This window comes from Anguilla anguilla, chromosome 1 (assembly GCF_013347855.1).
Source record: "Anguilla anguilla isolate fAngAng1 chromosome 1, fAngAng1.pri, whole genome shotgun sequence".
Taxonomy (NCBI): domain Eukaryota; kingdom Metazoa; phylum Chordata; class Actinopteri; order Anguilliformes; family Anguillidae; genus Anguilla; species Anguilla anguilla.
The window spans coordinates 37,279,708-37,300,923 of record NC_049201.1 but is presented as its reverse complement, the minus strand read 5'-3'; the positions used below and the strand labels follow the sequence as shown (position 1 = coordinate 37,300,923).

The 21,216-nt window shown below is 40.6% G+C and overlaps 1 protein-coding gene across 1 annotated transcript in view; it reads right to left on the bottom strand.

Moving 5' to 3' along the window:
- The window catches only part of LOC118223068 (xanthine dehydrogenase/oxidase-like), a 333,979-nt gene that overhangs the window by 7,985 nt on the left and 304,778 nt on the right, over window positions 1-21,216 (bottom strand). Inside the window, 4 exon segments of the mRNA XM_035409186.1 lie at window positions 8,747-8,914; window positions 9,751-9,939; window positions 10,113-10,178; window positions 16,676-16,790. Coding sequence (XP_035265077.1) covers window positions 8,747-8,914; window positions 9,751-9,939; window positions 10,113-10,178; window positions 16,676-16,790 — 538 coding nt within the window.

The window sequence follows — 21,216 nt, the reverse complement described above, 5'->3', positions numbered from 1 at the left end:
CCTCATCCGTGAAACATGGTGGAGGGGGTGTTATGGCTTGGGCCTGTATGGCTGCCAGTGGAACTTGTCTTCATCGATGATGTGACTGCAGACAGAAGTGAATGAATTCTGAAGTGTGCAGAAATATTTTATCTGCTCAGATAAAACCAAATGCCTCTAAACTCGTCGGACGGCACTTCATCATGCAACCAGACAATGACCCGAAACATACTGCTAGAGCAACAAAGGGGTTTTTGATGGCCAAAAAGTGGAAAATCCTTGACTGGTTGAGTCAGTCACCAGATCTGAATCCAACTGAACATGCATTTTACATGCTGAAGAGGAGACTGAAGGCAAAAAGTCCCCGAAACAAGCAGGAACTGAAGATGGCTGCAGTACAGGCCTGGCAGAGCATCACCAGGGAAGATACCCAGCGTCTGGTGATGTCTATGCGTCACAGACTTCAATCAGTCATTGCATGCAAAGGATATGCGACCAAATATTATTCTACATTATGTTAAACTGTCCAATATTTTTTGATGCCAGAAAATGGGAGGGGGGGGGGCTATGTACAAAACGTTGTATAATTTCTAAACGGTTCATCCGATATATATGAAAATATCCTCAAATTAAAGCTGACAGTCTGCACTTCAACCTCACTGTCATTGTATCCTTTCAAACTCAAAGTGATAGAGTACAGAACCAAAATAACAAAAAATGTGTCGCTGTCCAATGAATTATGGTGCTCACTGTATATGTGACAGGTGCTGGTGTTTTGGTCCTCAAGTAGAGCAAGGTCATTTTTTAGTTTTTTACAGATCATGAAAGTGCAAATTATAAGATTTCAAATAATGTGTCATACATTGAAATCTGAAAATAGTTGAAGAAGATATGCTTATTTGAATGTTGGTACTCCTAAAATCAAGTAGCAGAGAAAATCCCCTTGAAAGATCTTGAACTTTTCACACTTCTCACAGAGAGATAATGGGTGGGAACAATAGCTAGTCAACTCCACCCCAACCTCTCCCCCACTAGAGTACCTGTCAATCCTTTCCCATTTAGGGGGTACCCTATTTAAAGCTTTATAACTCCAGATGTGAACACCACAGAGACTAGAAAAATGGCTTAAATGAAGTGATACATTTGTACCATTTACAATACTAGCTTAGATTACTTTATATTCATAATTTTGTAAGAAATAAAGTGCCACAAATGCAATGGTCTAGGCAAAAAATAAAAAATGAATTTGCTCTTTTTTAGTTCGCAATGAAATACTGGGAGATTGCGGGTTAAAGTATACATGTCCTGGATTAAGAACTTCTTGACCACAAGTTCATAAAATCTAAGGGTGGTTATGTAAAACTACTAAAGAACTACGAAGCAAAAAACTAAGCAGTGTACCCAGCGTCTCAAAATCTGCCCAAAATGTCTAAATTATTAACAGCGGTCTAAAATAGCTAACTAATTTAAAGACACTCAATTTAAAAAATAACGTATATAACCGAAGTATTTTGAGCAGTAATACTTACATAGAAGTGATGAAATCTTATCTGTTTTCAGTAGATGGAGACAGAGACAGGAAATCAATGATATAGTTCTATCCGCACCAGAAAACTATGTCAGCTAGGTCTATCAGCAAACATATGGGTTAGCAATGCACAGAAGTCCTCAATAATAATAGTATTTTCCAAGAAATTTCGAAAAATCGTTGGCAAGTTTTCGTTAGCAGCATCATGGTTTTACTGCTATCACGTGAATGCGTAAGTGAATGCCATGATAAGAAAATGTTCGGTTACGCTGACATATAACGCTATTCCAAAAGCAAAATTAGACATGTTATACATCGTTAGAAAGCTTATACTCTCACCTACTGAATAAATTAATTGTTAATCGGCCAGACTATACTAAAAAGGGCGACAACGCCGTAAACAACACGTGTGGCACAGCTATTTTGGACGGAACTCAGGCATCACAAGCGCTCGTATATTTCACAAGCTTATTGTCCAAGACAATATATGACCACTCAGTCTCAAAAGGGACATCTCTATGCGTAAAACCAAAGGTAAGGTTGTATATGTATTCAATATTTAGTCCCAGGTATCGGCTGTAGAAAGACATGATATAGTCTCTTTTTTTGTCTCGTTGGTTGAATTTGCATTAATTATTGTGAACGCAAGATCGGGATTTCCTGGAGGGACTAAAAAGTGGCACCGAAACAAGGCACAGAAATTTGCGTAGTGATTCGGTCTGGTCGGTGCTGACCATATAGGAACCGGTGCCATTAAGGTACCGGTTTTCCGTACCCAACCGTAGTGGCAACAGATTGTAGCAACCTCACAGTAAACAAACATAGGGTACTACCATGTGACTTTATTTATGGGAGGTGGCTTGACTGAAACTAAGTGACAATAGCCAACAAAACCAAACATGCTAATCAAACTGCACCCCCATCACGCCCCCAAAACCCCGCTGTAAGAATCACTAAAACAAGCTGACTTTGCTGACAAATTATGAGTATTTAGTGATCCTAAAAATGTTGTTTATTCTATCGAGTGACATCTTCAACACTTTAACTTTCATAATATGAAAAAAAGGAAAAAAGTAAAAAAAAATTTAAAAAACCTTTTTTGCCTCCTAGCGCGATTTCAAAATTTGCGACTTGCGGACCTTTCCTCCAGCACCTGTCACATATAATATCATAAGCCTTGTAATAGTGACTTGGTAGCTTTTTCAAAGAACACCAGAAGGTTTGTCAGGCATGACCTTCCCTTGCAAAAATCATGCTGGCTATCCCTTGGGATGTTGTTATTTTCAAGAAACACTTCTAACTTGTCTGTAATAATAGATTTCAGTATTTTACGTGACACAAGTTAACCACTTAGCACAAACCCCCTAGTGGTCGGCACATTCATTGCTCCTGCAACCAAAGTGAGAGCTGAAAACAAAAACGCTTTGTTTTAGTTTCATTAGTAGACGAAACACGACAACTATGCTGTATACAGAGTTTCGCAGCGCCACCATTGTTGCTCTGGTCATTCATTTAACAAGCACCCCCTCCCTGCAGTCTCATCTGCAACTACACCCCGTACCCGTGACATAATGGACAATATTGTCTATATGGGCATTCATAAAAATATTCTTTCACCACTCAAAAATTGTATAGCAACAAGATAAACCCAACAATAGCCCGAAGATATGCCAATATAGCAGTGAAAACGCTGCTCACTGAATAATGAAATAAACAAGAGAAAGTTTTCAAAAATGATACCATGTCATTCTACAGTCAATATCTGGGACTAAATATTGAATAAATATACAACCTTACAATGCGCATATGTGATGCCTGGGTACCTTCCAAAATAGCTGTGTGCACACGTGTTGTTTACGCCGCTGTCGCCCTTTTTAGTACAGTCTGGCTTGATTGACCATTATTTCAGTAGGTGACAGTATAAGCTTTCTAACGATGTATAACATGTCTAATTTTGCTTTTGGAATAGCGTATTATAGCTCAGCGTAACCGAAAGTTCTCTGATCATCGCATTCACTTATGAATTCACTCTGGTAGCAGCAAAAGACACTGCACCTGACAAAACGTTATCAATGATTTCCGTAATTTCTTAGAAAATATTATTATTGAGGACTTTTGAGCATAGCTAAACTATATGTTTGCTGATAGAGCTAGCTGACATCATTGTCTGGAGTAAGACAGAAGTGGAGAGGAGAGAGCACTGATTTACTGTCTCTGTCCCTATCTCCTGAACACAGATAACATTTCATCATCGCTATACAAGTATTACTGCTCAAAATATTTCAGTTATATGCGTTATTTTTTAAATTGAGTGTCTTTAAATAGTTTAGTGGCATTTTATTATTAGGATATTTCACACTGTCATTTAAGCATTCGTTGGTAGCTTAGTAGTTTTTGTGTTGCATGCACCAGTTATGACGTGGTGGATGGTTGAATATTGTTTTCATATCGTCCCATCCCCATACAAGAAAACATTACATACTGTAGAGTACAGAAATATATACAAGAATTAATTATTACACAATTAGGTACTGTACTGCATTGTCTGACAATGTTTTTGCATTATTTTTAAATCTGATATCTGATATCATATGTTCCATCTTAAAACTTAGTAAGGGCATCATTAATATGCTTTATAATGGACAAAAAGCATTTTATTCATTGTAGGAGAGATTTTTTGATATGTTTCTGGACCCCTAGAGATTTTAGACCACTGTACTGATGGAAAGCTTTAATTCCCACTTGAAAATGATGCAACAGTGAATTTTTTAAATCAAAACAGTTGATTCGAAATACATGCATAATTTAGGCATTTTGGATAGAATTGTAGACTGCTTAGTTTTTATGAACTTGTGGTCAAAGAGTTTTTGTTTCATGTAGGCCTATAGTTTAACCTGCTGTATATATGGGATCTCTCAGTATTATTATTATTTTTTTAAAAATAATTTTTTATTATGAACCATTTACATGGGGGCGTCAAAAAGGGGACAGGTACTCAAAACACTCCATACATATACAAGCAAATTAATTACTAAATAATCTGCAAAATAGTAGTAAACTGAAATTCATGCTTTCTTTAAAATAATGACAATGCCAGTCCAGCTGTCTCCCAGGCCCTAAGAGTTGCATTAGATGACCCGTTAAGTCTGGCCATAGTTGTTTCCAAAAGAATTATGTCCAGAAGGTAACTTTGCCACACAACACTGAAATTTATTAAGGGCTCGAGCCAACTTTTGAGTATTGTTTTCTTAGCGGCGGTGATGCCTGCAAGAAAGATCCTTCTTGATATGTAATTTAAGTTTAGTGACGAGTCATCTAGCAACAGTAACACTTGTGGGGACAAGGGGACTACCATGTTAAACACATTACATTACATTACAGGCAGTTGGCAGACGCTCTTATCCGGAGCGACGTACAACAAAGTGTATAACCATAACCAGGAACAAGTATGACGAAAACCCTAGAGAAAAGTACCGGTCCAAGTGCAGGGAACAACTGCATAGTTCAACTTGGACCCTGAAGGTTAAACTGATTAACACTACCACAACGAGAACGGCAACAACGTAGTCTATGGAAAAAATACAAGCAGTAGTTAAGTATGTCCCATGTTTGCAGCACATTCAAAATAATCACTCCAAAATGGGAGACACAGAATTTGTGTTTTAAATTAGAAAAAGGAAGATCCTGCAAGCAAAAAGAATGCACAATAAACTCTTCTAAAGCTTTCCAGGAGATAGAGATGTTCGGGTAGAACCAATTCTTAATAGATCTGAGCTGAAAGGCCCAATAATAGTGTAGAAAATTTGGGTAAGCAAGACCCCCTGCTGACTTAGGACGTTGGAGCACAGATAAGGAAATCCTTGGGCGTTTCCCATTCCAAATAAATTTAGAGCACATAGCGTTAATCTGATCGATACATTTAGGAGGGAGAGAAAGAGGTAACAGAGAAAAGAAGAAGGAAACACGGGGCAGCACATTCATTTTAATCGCAGAAATTCTACCATGAAGAGTAACCTGAATTGAAGACCACCTTTCAAGGTCAGATTTTAATTTCGGTAACAGGGTCTCATAGTTATATTTTATATTTGAGATGTTATTACAAATAATTATGCCGAGATACTTTAATTTATCTACACATTTGATAGTGTTAGCAAATTGAGCAATGGAGGATTCTGAGATCGTCACATTGAGGGGTAATAACATAGACTTTGTCCAGTTAATACTGTAACCAGAAAAGGAACCAAAATTCTGAAATATTCGTAGAGCTGGGGGAAGGGAATTAGAAACATCTGAAAGGTACAGCAATACATCATCGGTGTATAATGAAATGTAATGTTTAGTATCCTTAATATTTATGGGGGAGAAGTCTATATTTTGCCTTACTGCCTGGGCTAGCGGTTCCAATGACAGTGCAAAGAAGAGAGGACTAAGAGGACACCCCTGACGTGTACCTCTAGTCAGAGAAAATTGAGTGGATAAGATTGGACCAGTCGACACGCATGCAGTAGGGTCATTATATAATGTTTTAAACATATGTATGAAGTCGGGTCCAAAACCAAATCGCCGCAGGGTCGCCCATAGGTAAACCCATTCCACTCTGTCAAAAGCCTTCTGGGCGTCTAATGACAGAATAGCAGCCTTTGGGGAAAGACTATCAGCCATATCAATAATGTGAAGCAATCTATGCAAATTGTCCGATGCTAGCCTGTTTTTCATAAATCTGGTCTGGTCACGATGGACTAAAGATGAAATATGCACCTCCAAACGCCGGACCAGACACTTTGCATAGAGTTTCATGTCTGAATTTATAAGACTTAAAGGGCAATAGCTGTCACAATTTAAAGGATCCTTCCCGTTTTTAGGTATCAAAAATATCAAGGCCGATTTCTGATCCCTATGAAAAGAACCAATTTTGAGTGAGTAATTAATGGAATCTAATAATAATGGACCCACTTGAGGCCACAATAACAATAACAATTTCGGCAGTATTCCATCCAGTCCAGGCGCTCTACCCCTATTCATGGAGCGCAGAGCGCCCTCCAGTTCGACCAGACTCAGCGGGGCATCCAAAAGGTCTGCTTGATCAGGAGTCAGGCAAGGCAGGTCTAAACTATTCAGACAATCAGTAACCTGGGTATCACTGTGATTGCTGTTCCCTTCAGATGTATACAAATGGGCATAGTAATTCTTAAATATATTGTTTATCTGTTGGGGATGGGTTTTAATATTTCTGGAATGATCCCTCACTGCATCTATAGCAGAAAACTGCTCTGACTGTTTTAAACATAATGCCAATAATCTACTCGGGCGGTCACCATGTTCATAATACTGTTGCCTAGATGTATATAACATGAACTCTGCCTTACTTGTAAGCAACTTTTTGCATCTAGCTCTTAAACCTTGCAACTGCTCAAGTTTAATGTCACACATCTGAGCTTTCAAAGAAGTTTCAATTGCAAGAATCTGTTCCTATAATATAGTAATTTGTTGTTGTCTAGATTTATGTAAATATGATGCATAAGAAATAGAGCAGCTTCGAATGAAACATTTGGTGACCTCCCACACAGTATGTGGGGTTACCAGAGAAGAGGAATTTTGCGCAATAAATTCACTCATCCCCTCCTTAACATTTTTCACAAATCCCTCGTCCTGTAAAAGAAAAACATTGAACCTTCATCTTTTCTCTCGACTTACAGTTGGAGAGAATTTTAACGAGCACGAAACAGGGCTGTGGTCAGGATACAGTTATCAGTAATGGAATTAGCTAGGGCGCGAGACGATCTTCCCAGTGGTCGGTATCTTCGGCCGCTCGCTTGTTTCGTTTACCCTCAGGAGTCCTAAGTAGTGACTCTCGGGAGGGCGGCGAACAATGAGTGGACATTATGAAGCTTATTTAAAAGTAAATAACTACATATAAAATATCACAAGAAAAGGCCTGGGTGTGGGAGGAGCTGATCAGCAAGCGGCCATGTTCGCCTGGCGGTCACATGATCCGTATCTCTCAGTATTTCATTGCAAACTATAAAAGAGCAAATTCATTTTGCCTGAACAATTGCCTTTGTGGCACTTTTCTTCCTGAATTATGAATATAAACTAATCTAAGTTAGTATTGTAAATGGTACAAATGTCTTGCTTCATTTAAGTCATTTTTCAAGTCTCCGTGATGCTCACATCTGAAGTTATGAAGCTTTAAATAGGGTACCCCCTAAAAGGGCAAAGATTGGCCAGATTTGGCATGTGCGCAAAGGGGTTAAACTGACAGGCCTGTAGTTTCCTGGATTAGTATGGTCCCCTTTCTTATATATTGGTATTATATTACCTTGCTTCCAATCCTCAGGTATTTCTCCAGTATCTAAAGACTGTATAAAATTACCTGCCAGTGATGATCTCACCTAACATTTTGATTACCCTTGGGTATATGCCATCACAGCCTGCAGTTTGTCTACAGTTTATGTAATTCATTCAGTACTTCTTTACTCAATATCTGCTTAGACATTCTGAGTACTAAATATGCCTTCCAGTCAATTAGTAACCTCTTCTCCAGTAAAACCCCCAACAAAATAACTATTTAAGGCATCAGCAATTTCTTCAATCAATTTCTTTTTCCTACTACAGTATTGAAAGAAATGTTTAGGATTACTTTTTGCATCGTGGGCAATTTGCCTTTCAAAGAGTCATAATTATTTTTTAACTTTAGCACGTATATTACAATATTCAGCCTTATTACTCTCAGTGCTGTCGCTTTGAGAGTAATAAGGCTGAATATTGTAATATGCATGCTAAGGTCCTTGATGCTGCTAGCTAAATAAAACATGTCACACAGTAGTCTACTTAAAAAGCCTACTGTGTAACATATAGCCTACCCGATTATTGTGTGCACGGCTGGCGAAGCAAAAACTAATGATCCCTGTACCTCAGAGAAAAGCTGAATCGTTTGGCTTATTTTATTCTACTGGGAACAATGTGGGGGGAAAAACCTTCTGCTCGTGTTCCAGAACAATTTGGCTCTTAGCTTTGTTGCCAGTAATATTAAGTGATAGTATAAGAAGTGAGGCGGGGGTTCAGAAAAAAAAGACTCAGTTTATAAAAACGACTTCCAGCACCTAGGCTAAGTGATTGATTATCGCCAATTTTTACGCAATTAAATCTGTCTGAAGGTAATTTTGGAACCAAAGGCAAGCATAAGCATCAAAGCCAATACAAATATGTAAAGATACTCTCAGAGACGGGGTGTCACACCAGTTTGGTGAAGCTGTCCTCGCAAGCATTTCGTATCCTCTCTGGGGATGTGGGGCTGTCCAGCCTGAAAGGACCACTGAGGCCAGACTCCGCCCTGGCTGCTCCAATGGCATCTTTAATGGCATAAAACACAGAGGCTGCCAGAAATAGTGGTGGTTCACCTACAGCCTACAGTGAGACAGAAGAACATAAGAATGTGTAATGCAAAACATAAAAAAATTGTCACACAATATAAATATATGAAAAAATATTGAAGATTTTGGTCCACAACTCCCTTGGGTTGGACAAGATAAAAGATAATCTTTCAGAAACAGTATTGCACACAAATGTATTTTGTATATAACTGAAAGCAAATGCATAGACAGCATAGTATAATAAACATATTATACAGGGACTGCTGGGTGGGTGACTCATCCTGTAAGGCACTGTTCCAGTGTGCGTATGGGCCTGTGGTCTGGTATTGATTCTGGAACCTGCAACTTGACACATAATTGGGTGTAGTATCAAGGAGGATGGGATTTTTCAAAATGAGTTTATTAATGAAATTATGTTGCATAAAACAAAACTCCAGATGGCATTATGATACTGGACTTAGGTGCATTAAAATGTAAAGCACCACAGATGCAAAGGGCCTTACTGGAGCTTGATTCTGGAACATTAATGTAGAAAGACCCTTATGGATAGTTGTAGAATTGTTTGTAGTCACAAAGAAAATAAAAAAGCACACCATCACTTGTATACAGTACATGCTTGTATACCAATTTGCATGTAACTGTGTAGTGGTTTCACAATGGAACTGAACATCTAAATTCCAAAGTGAGTGAGCCAAAACCCTTTGTTCATTGCATATTGAATTATGGGATTTGAAATCCACAAAAATTTAAGCATGATCCTTAAATTTTCCTCCTTTTCCTACCATATTCTACCCGGTATATGGCTTGTGGACTGAAACTTGGGAAAGGACCTAGTGGATACAAAGAATAGAGGAACCCCATGGTGCTTACCTTAGAGGAGAAGATGGCCTTGTCATTTGAAGCATCCCTGAGCAGGGACACTTTGAATTCAGTTGGAATGTCACCAAAAGCAGGGATCTTGTACATGCCGGGGCCCCGAGTTAACAGGACCCCCTGGGGAGAATAGCGCAGCTCCTCCAGGGTGAAGAGGCCCACACCCTGCATGAATGCCCCCTCTATCTGCACAGACCAATCACACAATACCACCCTCATGCTCCTGCTTTTTCTTGCTTCTACTTCTGTTTCATTAAAAAGGAATATTTTTTGACCATTTAAATAATTTCTCAGAAGGTTTATACAGCATACAATCTTGTTCTGTGGGGTTTTGAAATGAAGTCCTATCCGTACCATACCTGTCCGATGTCAATGGCTGGATTAAGGCTCTTTCCAACATCCATAACAATGGAGGTATGAAGATTCTGAGAGAGAAAAGTCATGTCTTGTCAATAGACAAACCAGTATGCCATCCACCTATGATCTCCCTCGCATAATTGTATTTAATGAAATGTTCACATTACTGTACAAAAACATTCCAATGCTTAAATTTTGTTCTGTGATAACAGAATTGTGTGATAGTTAGGGATGCTCTGATGGATCGGCTGCTGATCTCAAATATTCTATTTGGCCAATCCAAATAGCCAATAACACAACACAAAAGTAGTTACCAATTTCTCAGCATGTGAGAAGTGCATAGATGTGGGAAGCAGGGTGCTGAGGAGGCTTATAATGTGAGTTAAATGCCAGTCATAGATTATTAACATTTTATTCAATAGTGAATTAGTGAATTAAATCAGCTTACATTTGTGACCCACACAATTAGATAGAAATGGCTTTCAATCATTTATATTGTAAGAAACTCTGTTGTTACATGGGTAAATGCCTCATATTCAAAGAACAGAATTCTGAGAAACTGCACTGAAGAAAATAGAGGGGGTGGAAAACTTCACTTTAAACCTGACATTGGTCTCAACCTGTTTTCATTAATTTTCCTTAATTAACAAGTGTCCCAATGATATGAATAGGTTAATCAATTGGCAGATAAACAGACTCTTTCATGTGATGTAGGGGAGATTAAATGATAAATTAAATTTTTTAAAGTTTTAATAACAAAATAGACCTACATGTAACAAAGAAAAAAAATACCACTCAGTAAACTATCACGTTAGTTTTCAGCACAATATACAATAGGCCTTAATGCTAACAAAACCTGTTCTTTAAGATTGCTTACATCACTATATATATATATATATATATATATATATATATATATATATATATATATATATATATATACACACTACTGCTCAAAAGTTTGGGGTCACCCAGAAAATTTCATGTTTTCCATGAAAATGTAGAGTTCTATGCTGCATGGTGGGAATTAGGCAGACAACCTTATACCGGACATTCTTTTATAAACCCTTTATGTAGGTCGTTCTTCGGCACTCGGGCCCGTAACAAACAAATACTGCTTCCGCTCATTTTCGTCATACTTGACCTTCAACCCCAAAGCTATTGTGATTGGCTGTTAGAGTACAACATAGTAATGGACTGCCTGGTCCCATATTCTACATCCCCCCTCTTAGCTAGAGCATACTAACAAACAAAACACTTTCAGTTTCTTGCTGTATTCTTTCTTTGTAGACCTGTAAACATGAACAACATTCGCTCACACGGTAATAACACTGCTGTAGAGTCATGTTGAACTGTGACCCTAGCAACACTCAAAAATACCTGGCTGTACCACTGGTTTACTCAAGTACATAGTCCTGTAACCTAGCTGGCAGTTTTGTGCTCCTGTCTGCTCTGGTCGTCTGGCACTCTTGAGTCTCTGTGACCGGCTCTGGTTCTGATCTGCCATTTGGCATGTTTTGTGCTTGCCCAATCTCCTGGTCGGAATCAGAGTCCATGTCAGTGATTTCATAATTGTTTCTGTACTTGGCCACTCTGTCAGATCTGAGATGCTTCCTGTTCCTCCTGTACCGAGCTCCTGCAGGTGTGATGATGTCATATGATCTCGGCTTATCCCTGACTCTCTCCACTGTTGCTGGCTGCCATCCTTTTCCTGTCTCCATGCACACTCTCTCACTCTCCCTGAATGGAGGAAGCAGGGATGCGGACTTGTTATAGCTCTTCTTTTGCTGAAGCTGTCTTTGTCTCAGACCCTGCTGGACATTCTCTGGTGTCGCTGGTTTAAGGGCCGCTTTGCTTGCAGGGAGGTCAGAGCGGAGGACACATCCCATGAGTAGTTGTGCAGGTGAGTATCGTAGCCCTGTGATTGGTGTGTTTCTCAGGTGCAGGAGAGCCATGTGAGGGTCAACACCTGTCTGTGCTGTGAACTTGAGCATGTTCTTTACAGACTGAATGGTCCTCTCAGCCAATCCGTTTGACTGAGGAAAGGCTGGGCTGGAATGTGTTACCTTAAAGCCCCACTCCTTAGCAAACTGAGACATTTCAGCACTAGAAAAGGGGACATGATCCACAATCAGCTCAGTAGGTATGCTATGTCTCACAAAAACAGCCTTAAACTTTGCTATGACAGTACCTTATGTCTTGTCAGACAGCCTCAGTACCTCTGGATATTTGGAGAAGTAATCCACTATCAGCAGGAATGGGCGTCCCTGGAATTCAAAGATGTCAGCAGCTAATTTCTGCCACGGTGTATCAGGCACCGCGTGAGGAAGGAGAAGTTCCTTTTGATTGCTGGGCAACTTTTCTTGACATGAAGGGCATGATTCAACCATCATCTTGACATCTTCAGTGAGACCGGGCCAGCATGTGCTAGGGATCGCTGGATGCCCTGGTGTGCAGTGTGGAGTTGCCTCAGTACCTCAGCTCTGAGGCCTCTGGGGATTATCATGCGGAGGCTGACCATGAGTAGGCCATCTTCAATGTAGATATTGTCTCTGGTGTGCCAGCAAGGCTGTGCTCCCAGTGGCAGGCTCTTCTTTCTGTCTGGCCACCCCTCTTTGTGCAGCTTCATCAGCAGCTGCATCTCACTGTCTCTTTCCGTTGCTGCTTTCAGCTGCTCCATGATTCCTTTGTTGTGACAGCATAAATTACCTTTTCGTCCCCAAGATCACAGTCCTCACGTGTGGCTGTTGGAAGCACGGCCCTGGAAAGCGTGTCAGCCACCAGCTTGTCCTTGCCGGGGGTGTAGACTACGTGAATGTCATACTTCTGTATCTGGAGAAGCATTCTCTGTCGACGTGCGGGTGCGGGTTACCAATAGGCTTAGTGATTATAGCCTCAAGTGGCTTGTGGTCGGACTGAACTGTGATGCTGACGCCAGAGACGTACTGGTGGGACTTCTTCAGTGCAAACACTATTGCCAGGAGTTCTTTTTCTATCTGGGCATAGTTCTGCTCAGCACTAGAAAGAGCTCTGGATGCAAAGGCTATTGGGCGTTTACCTTGCATCAGGACTGCTCCAAGTCCATCTTTCGATGAATCTGCTTGTATTTCAATCTCCTCTTGTGGATTGAAGAACTTGAGCTGCGGTGCACTGGAGATCGCTGTTTTCAGCCTGTCCAGTGCTGCTTAGTGCTCTGGGTGCCATTGCCATATGATGTCCTTTCTGAGCAGCGTTCTCAGTGGTGCAGTGAGCATGGCCTCGTCTGGGATGTACTGGGCTAGGAACCGTGTCATGCCCAGCAGCCTCTGTAGACCCTTCTTATCCTCTGGTGGGGGCATCTGTGTGATCGCAGTCACCTTGGAGTCATCTGCTCTGACCCCGTCTGCGCTGATGATGTGCCCCATGTATACCACTTCACTCACCATGTACTGTATCTTGTCAGCATTGAACTTCACATTCAGCCTGGTCGCTCTGCCCATCACCTGCTGTAGGATATGGTCATGTTCCTCCTTTGTAGCTGCTGCTATGGTCATGTCATCTGCAATGATAAGCACTCCACTAATGTCACCAAAGCTCTCTGAGTTGATCTGTTGGAACACCTCACTGGCACTTTTGATGCCAAAAGGCAAGCGTGTAAACTGGTAACTCCCCCACGGGGTGTTGAATGTGCACAGATCAGCTGACTCATCATCTAAGTTTATCTGCCAATATCCATCCTTTTCATCGAGGATTGTGAATATTTTCTTGCCTGCTAGGCTGCATTGCACATCCTCAGGTGTCGGTATGGAGCAGTGTTGGCGCTGCACTGCTTTGTTTATGTCCCTAGGGTCCAAGCACACTCTTAGAGTGCCATTTTTCTTTTCAGGTTGCTCACCCATGGCGTCGGTTTTGTCACTTTACAACACACCCCTCTCCGTTCTTGATTGTCCAATGTCTCGTTCAGCCTGTCCAAAAGAAATTTTCCTGCACCCATGAACAATGGGTGGGACCTTTGGATCTAGGTAGATGTGGTGCACGCCTGGAAATTTGCCAAGCCCTTTGAGCACAGCAGCGTAGCGCTTGAGCAGCTCCTCTTTGGTGCGGGGTGGCGCTTGGCATGCTAATGTTCCTACTTTTCTGATGAGGTCAAGCTGCACACAGGCCTCCCTGCCAAGTAGTGGTGTGTCGGATGCGTCTGTGACATAAAACTGCAAGTGGGCCTGTTTGTGCTGGGTGTGCACTAGCAATGACATCACACCCTTGGGCGTGATGCGGGTGCCTCCAAAGGCTATGAGGACAGTCGCTGTCTTTGTCACTTTGCCTTGTTTTGGGAATTTGTCTGCTATTGCTAGTGGGAGTACATTAGCTTCAGCCCCTGTGTCTAACTTAAAGTTGACCATTTGTCCTCCTATACGCAGGGTTGTGTGCCAGCTAGTGTCTTTTGGGCGAGCCTGCACTTGTGTGACTGTACCTATAAACAGTGTGTCTACACCCATGGCTTCTGTCTCAATAGGTACAACACCTGGTCCTGACCGACGCACTGCTGCGAAGTGGTTTCTCTTACCACATTTTATGCACTCAACATTAAATGCGGGACAGTTTCTGGGTTTGTGTGTTTTTCCACATCTGTTACAAGTCTTTGCCTGCTGCTCACTGGTTGAACGCATGCCTTGCTTATGAGACTGAGTTGAGGCAGAACACGGTGGGCATTTTTCTCTACAGCGTGCACAAACTGTTCTGCGCCACTGCTAGCTGACATAACTTTAGCCTGAGCTGATGTGACTTCTTTCGCATGGCATACATCAATGGCCTTAGCTAGGGTCAAATCTGAAATGGTGAGTAACTTTTCTCTAACTCTTCCATCTGTTACACTGAATACAATTTTGTCCCTTAGCATTAGGTCCTCAGTCTCTTTGAACTCACAGTTGCGCGCTCTCTGCTTCAGTTCAGTGACAAACTTGTCAATACCTGCCTGTTCATTAAACTGGTGTGCCCAAAACTGATGCCTCTCAAAAACAGTATTCCGTCGTGGTGCACAGTAGTTCTCAAACGCCTTCATCACCTCCTTCAGTGTCCTGTTCTCAGGATCTGCACAAGGAATCTCCAGCGTATTGTAGATCTCATCTTGGAATCGCCTCTTCACTGTTGACATTGAGACTGGTGTTTTGCGGGTACCATTTAATGAACCTGCCAGTTGAGGACCTGTGAGGCGTCTGTTTCTCAAACTAGAGACTCTGATGCACTTGTCCTTTTGCTCAGTTGTTCACCGGGGCCTCCCACTTCTCTTTCTATTCTGGTTAGAGCCAGTTTGCGCTGTTCTGTGAAGATCTTGTATGAGATCAACGTTGTATGAGATCTTCAGTTACGTGGTAATTTCTTGTATGGAATAGCCTTCATTTCTCAGAACAAGAATAGACTGATGAGTTTCAGAAGAAAGTTCTTTTTTTCTGGCCATTTAGAGACTATAATCAAACCCACAAATGCTGATGCTCCAGATACTCAACTAGCCTAAGGAAGGTCAATTTTATTGCTTCTCTAATCAGCACAAAAGTTTTCAGCTGTGCTAACATAATTGCACAAGGGTTTTCTAATGATCAATTAGCCTTTTAACATGATAAACTTGGATTAGCTAACACAATGTGCCATTGGAACACAGGAGTGATGGTTGCTGAAAATGGGCCTCTGCACACCTATGTAGATACTGTATTCCATTAAAAATCTGTATTTCCATTAAAAAGACTGTATTTCTGATCAATTTAATGTTATTTTAATTGAAAACATTTTCTTTCAAAAATAAGGACATTTTTCAGTGACCCCAAACTTTTGAGCGGTAGTGTGTATATATATATATATATGTGTGTGTGACTGCAGTAGAGTGTTATACAAATTAATCACTGGATTGTTAATCAAAGAAAATTATTGAAAAGAGGTCAAGACCAAGAATAAGTTTAAGGGAAAGCTTATCACCCCATCAATTTTCAGTTCAGCAGCCACTACTTAATAGGCTTCGCTTGATAATAGGGCAAAAATACAGGAGAGAATGAAGCCTCTGTTGATTTTTACAGGTCTTTTTTATTTCATAGGTTTGTAATTTATTTTACACCCAATAGCTTCGTATTAGCCATTATGACCGAATTTCAATTATCTTCTTATACTGCCAAATAAGCAAAATAATTATGCCACTGTGCAGCCTTTGATGATTGTCTAACTTCTCAGAGCATACTTAAAAACATGCACAACTCATAGAGTCCTGCTTAATTTTTTAACAGAAATTGTTACTTTTACGTTTAACTGATAGTTTTATTGTGCAAACTTGCTTGTAGTTTGTTTTCTATAGCCTAATTCCCTCTGCATAGCTGTCCAAAGGCAGTACACATGTAAATTATACATCTGTAACTTCACAGTGGCATTGTACTGAAAGTTTAAAGAGATTGTATCTACACTGCTCCATCAGCCAACACTGTTTGCATAGCATCCGTATCAGTACCAGTGCCAAAAAATCTAGATCGGTGGATTCCTAGTGATATTAGGATTATAAAATCTTTTGCATTTTTAATGAACTTGGTTCCGTGGGAAGTCCTCTTACCACGTGGTCTCCAGTCAGACAGTCTATCTCCACCTCTGAGCAAGCACAACCATAGCTGAAGTAGTTAAATGGTCTTCCTTGGTTTGTCACAAAGTTATACCCCAGATCAGGAGTTCTGGTAGGAAAAAATTCAAAGCACAAAGCACATCAAGGTTTTTTCCCTGCAATTGTTGCACTCAACTTGCTTTTGACAGGGTTATAGGCTGCATGTACTACATACCTGCCAACCTTGGTAACACAGAAATAAGGAGGTTTTGCAAACCAATGCAGGAGGTCTAAAGGTCCTCTCGCAGAACATTTGAGGTTCAGGGATTTTGTTTCCTGAATTCTGGTAATTCTTTAAGCATGAAAATAACTAAATAATTAGCACTCTGCAATAGCATGTTTATGTTACATACTTTTAGTTTAAAAAAGCTTAAACAAAACTACAATTTAAGAATATAATATAAATTAAAATTACAGAATCTGTCTTAATATACAATTGAGATACAGTGAGTACAATGGTCTGGGTGAATTCTCACAGCAAATGACAGTGATTGCTTTTGTGGGTTCACTTTTGGCTTGTCTATTCACTACTGGATCAAATGTATATAAATCATCCTAAAAACAGACTCTGTCAAAACATCTGTTTAAGCATGACTCACGGCTTGGCTCCAGACTACCTGTACGTCATAGATAAACGCAGATTGTGATTGTAGCTATGCAATTTCTGCCCTAATTAACGAGGAATGCGATTCTCAACTTTGGTCCTTTGACTGGCGGAAGCTACTCTCCTGCCTACCTTTAAACCTCCTTAGGCAAATTAGCATCGCTGCTCATAAGAGCAATGAGCAGGCAGCTGAGTTACATAAAGTAAAAGCAGCTAATAGTTGCTTAGATACAGAGAACCAGGTTTTGCACCATCTAGATAAATAAATATGCGCCATCTAGAGTTGCAGTCCACTAAATTAAATTTTATTGCTTGTCAACAGGAGCTAGCCGTACATAGGCAGAACTATTGTGCACTAGCTCAAGACCGGGAAAGGGCTGAGCACAACCTTAGCCGCACTGAGAGACAGCTGCATAAAGTTGAGCAAGAGCTTGCGCAAACTCAAGCTGATACAAATTGGTGCAAGAGAGAAGCCACTGGTCCTCAGAGTCAGAGTGACACTTCCTCTGATATAAATAACTATATAGTCCCTGAAGACCAAAAGCTGTGTTCTATTTCTAATGTAGACACTGCTACCGGTCCTACCTACATTCCTTTTACACTTTTAGGAGAAGAGTCTTCTCAGCCTAATCTGTGACACTCTGTTCAGAGCACACTGTCTCTCTCTTCTCACCTAAAAGTAGATCTTTCAGAAAACATATTTTGGCAATTTGTTCTTCATGCATAATGTCATAAATGCTATAGTATAGTCAAATAACAACATATAAATAGCTAATTAGCCAGAATATAACTGTTGTTTCCTATAATACGATTAAAAAAATTAGCCGCTTTGCTCTGCATAATCACTGTTGTTGGAGAGAAACGCATCATCACCTGTGCGACTTTGAGGGTGGGGTTATATGGCAAGCCGTTTTAGCTTTAATTCATTTCTAGAGGATATCGCAAATCCAAATTCTAACTAGTTATAATGTGTATTTCTGATATCAGAAATTCGATTTTAACTAGTTAAAATGTCAATTCTTGATATCAGAAATTCTATTTTAACTAGTCAGATTGAAAACTTTTTTCTCATTCATTTCAATGGGAGTTGGAATTTGACTTAGTTAAAATGCCAATTTCTGATATCATAACATCAATTGATATCAACAATATAATTTCAACTAGTTAAAATACCTATTTCTGATATCATGAATTCAATTTTAACTAGTTAAAAATGGAGTTCTTAATATCAATAATATAATTTTAACTAGTTTTAATTAGAATGCCCAATTTTAACTAGTACAATTCTTGATATCAAAAATGAAAGGTCTCATTGAAATGAATGGGAAAAACTCTTGAATTATAACTAGTTACAAGTGAATTTCTGATATCAAGAATTTGCATTCCAACTAGTTAGAATTGTATTTGTGATATCCTCTAGAAATGAATTAAAGCTAAAATGGCTTGCCATAGGGGTTATCTGTTTCCTTCAACAACATGAACCAATATTCTGTGGTATTCCTACAGTAAAACGAATATACTGTACACAATGTATTGTATTGAGATGCGTCATTTAATGAAAAGTATACTCTCAAAACGCAATACATGCCAAAATGTCTCAGTTTCAAACATAGCGGCCCCGTGGCTCAAAATTCCATTGCAGTTGGGGACTGGGATCGACCAGGCTCATGTCCCCATTTTCACCCTGATAAAAAAACACCCATTCGTAAAACTAAAAATAATTAATACCACACTGTAGACACGGTCTTGTAGAAAAAATATATGTAAAAATAATGTTGTTCAAATGAGTTTTCCCGGTGACATAGCCACTAGAAAACATGTACACTGGCAACAAAATACTATTTGAGCTGCTCGGGATTCGGATTCCAGAGGGTTGCGCATGTCTCCATATTACCATAATTACAAAAAACACCCATTTGTAAAACTCAGATGCTTTATACCACACTGTAAACACGATCTTGGAGAAAAAAATATATGTAAAAATATTGTTGTTCAAACAAGTTTTGCCGGTGACTTAGCCATCAGAAATAATAATAATAATAATAAAAAATGTATTTTATATAGCGCTTTTCATGAACTCAAAGACGCTTTACAATAAGTGGTACATACATACATACATACAATGAAACATACAATTCAGAGAAAAAAAAAACAAAAAAAAAACAAAAAAAACAAGGGGGGGGGGAAGACAAACATCAAGGGAAAGCTAGGGAAAAGAGGTGGGTTTTAAGATGTGATTTGAAGGAGGTGAGTGAGTCAGAGGTATGGATGTCAGGGGGGAGGGCATTCCAGAGTTTGGGGGCGGCAACTGAAAAGGCGCGGTCGCCAAAAGAACGGCGCTGAGAGGGGATGGTGGTGAGGAGGCCGGCAGTGGATGAACGTAACTGTCTGGGTGGCTGGTAGGGGAGCAGGAGATCAGAGAGGTAAGTGGGTGCGAGGCCATTTAGGGATTTGTAAACTAGGAAGAGGAGTTTGAATGTGATGCATGATGTGATTGGGAGCCAGTGTAAATCTTTCAAGATAGGGGTGATGTGAGGATGAGCTGGACAGTATTCTTGCGGCCGAGTTCTGAACCAATTGCAGTTTGTGTAGGAGACGGGAGGGAAGACCAGTGAGGAATGCATTGCAGTAGTCCAGTCTGCTGGAAATGAAGGCGTGAATGAGTTTTTCTGCATCGGGATGGGTGAGAGAGGGTCTCAGTCTGGAGATATTGCGTAGGTGAAAAAATGAAACCTTGACAGTGTTGTTGATGTGCTTTTCAAAGGAGAGGGATGGATCGGGTATGACACCGAGGTTGCGGACCAGGGGGGAGGGTGAAACAGGGGTACCGTAAATGGTGAGGGAGAAGTTGTGTAGTTTTGTGAGCTGTGGTTTCAGTTGTGGAGCAGTTTTTTCACAGTTGAGTTTAAGAAAATTGTGTTGCATCCAGGATTTGACGTGTGTCAGACAGGTTTCAATTATGGCAGTGGGTGGCTGATTTGTGGATGTAGAGCTGATATAGATTTGGGTGTCATCTGCATAGAAGTGGAAATTGAGACCAAAGCTGTGGAGGATGGGGCCAAGAGGAAGCATATAGATGGTGAAAAGGAGGGGACCAAGAACAGAACCTTGTGGGACACACTGTGTGACAGTAGCAAGATTGGAGGTGTGACCATGGATAGATATGAATTCTGACCTATTTGTGAGGTATGAATGAAACCAGTTGAGAGATGGGCCAGTGATGACTAGGTGGGTGACAGACGGGTGAGGAGGATGTTGTGGTCAAAAGCAGCAGTGAGATCCAGGAGGATGAGAATGCTATATGCACCAGAGTCAGAGGATAGGTGGAGGTCATTTACCACTTTGGTGAGGGCTGTTTCAGTGCTGTGATGGGGTTGGAAGCCGGACTGAAGGGGCTTAAAGAGGTTATTGTCGGACATGTATGAACGGAGTTGGGAAGCAATAACTTTTTCCAGAAGTTTGGACATGAATGGGAGGTTGGAGATGGGGCGGTAGTTGGAGAGGGGGTTTGGGTCCAGGCCAGGTTTTTTAAGGATTGGGGTGACGGCAGCAGTCTTGAAGATGGAGGGGACAGCACAGTGGGTCAGGGACAGGTTAATGAGCTTGGTGAAGTAAGGGCAGAGAGTAGGGAGGCAGGCTTTAATCAGGGCAGTGGGGACGGGATCTAATGAGCAGGTGGTGAATCTGGCAGAGGAAATGAGTTTGGTGAGTGAAGCACTGTCAATCTGGGTAAAGGTAAAACCAGGGGGGGAGAAGTTGTGGTGGCAACAGTAGTACAGAGTAGTTCATCTAAAAGGGGGTGTGGATGAGGTGAGAGTTTGGTGTATGTTGGTGATTTTGGTGTGGAAGAACTCTAGGAAGGAGTTGCAGGGTGATGGGGAACCAGATGTAG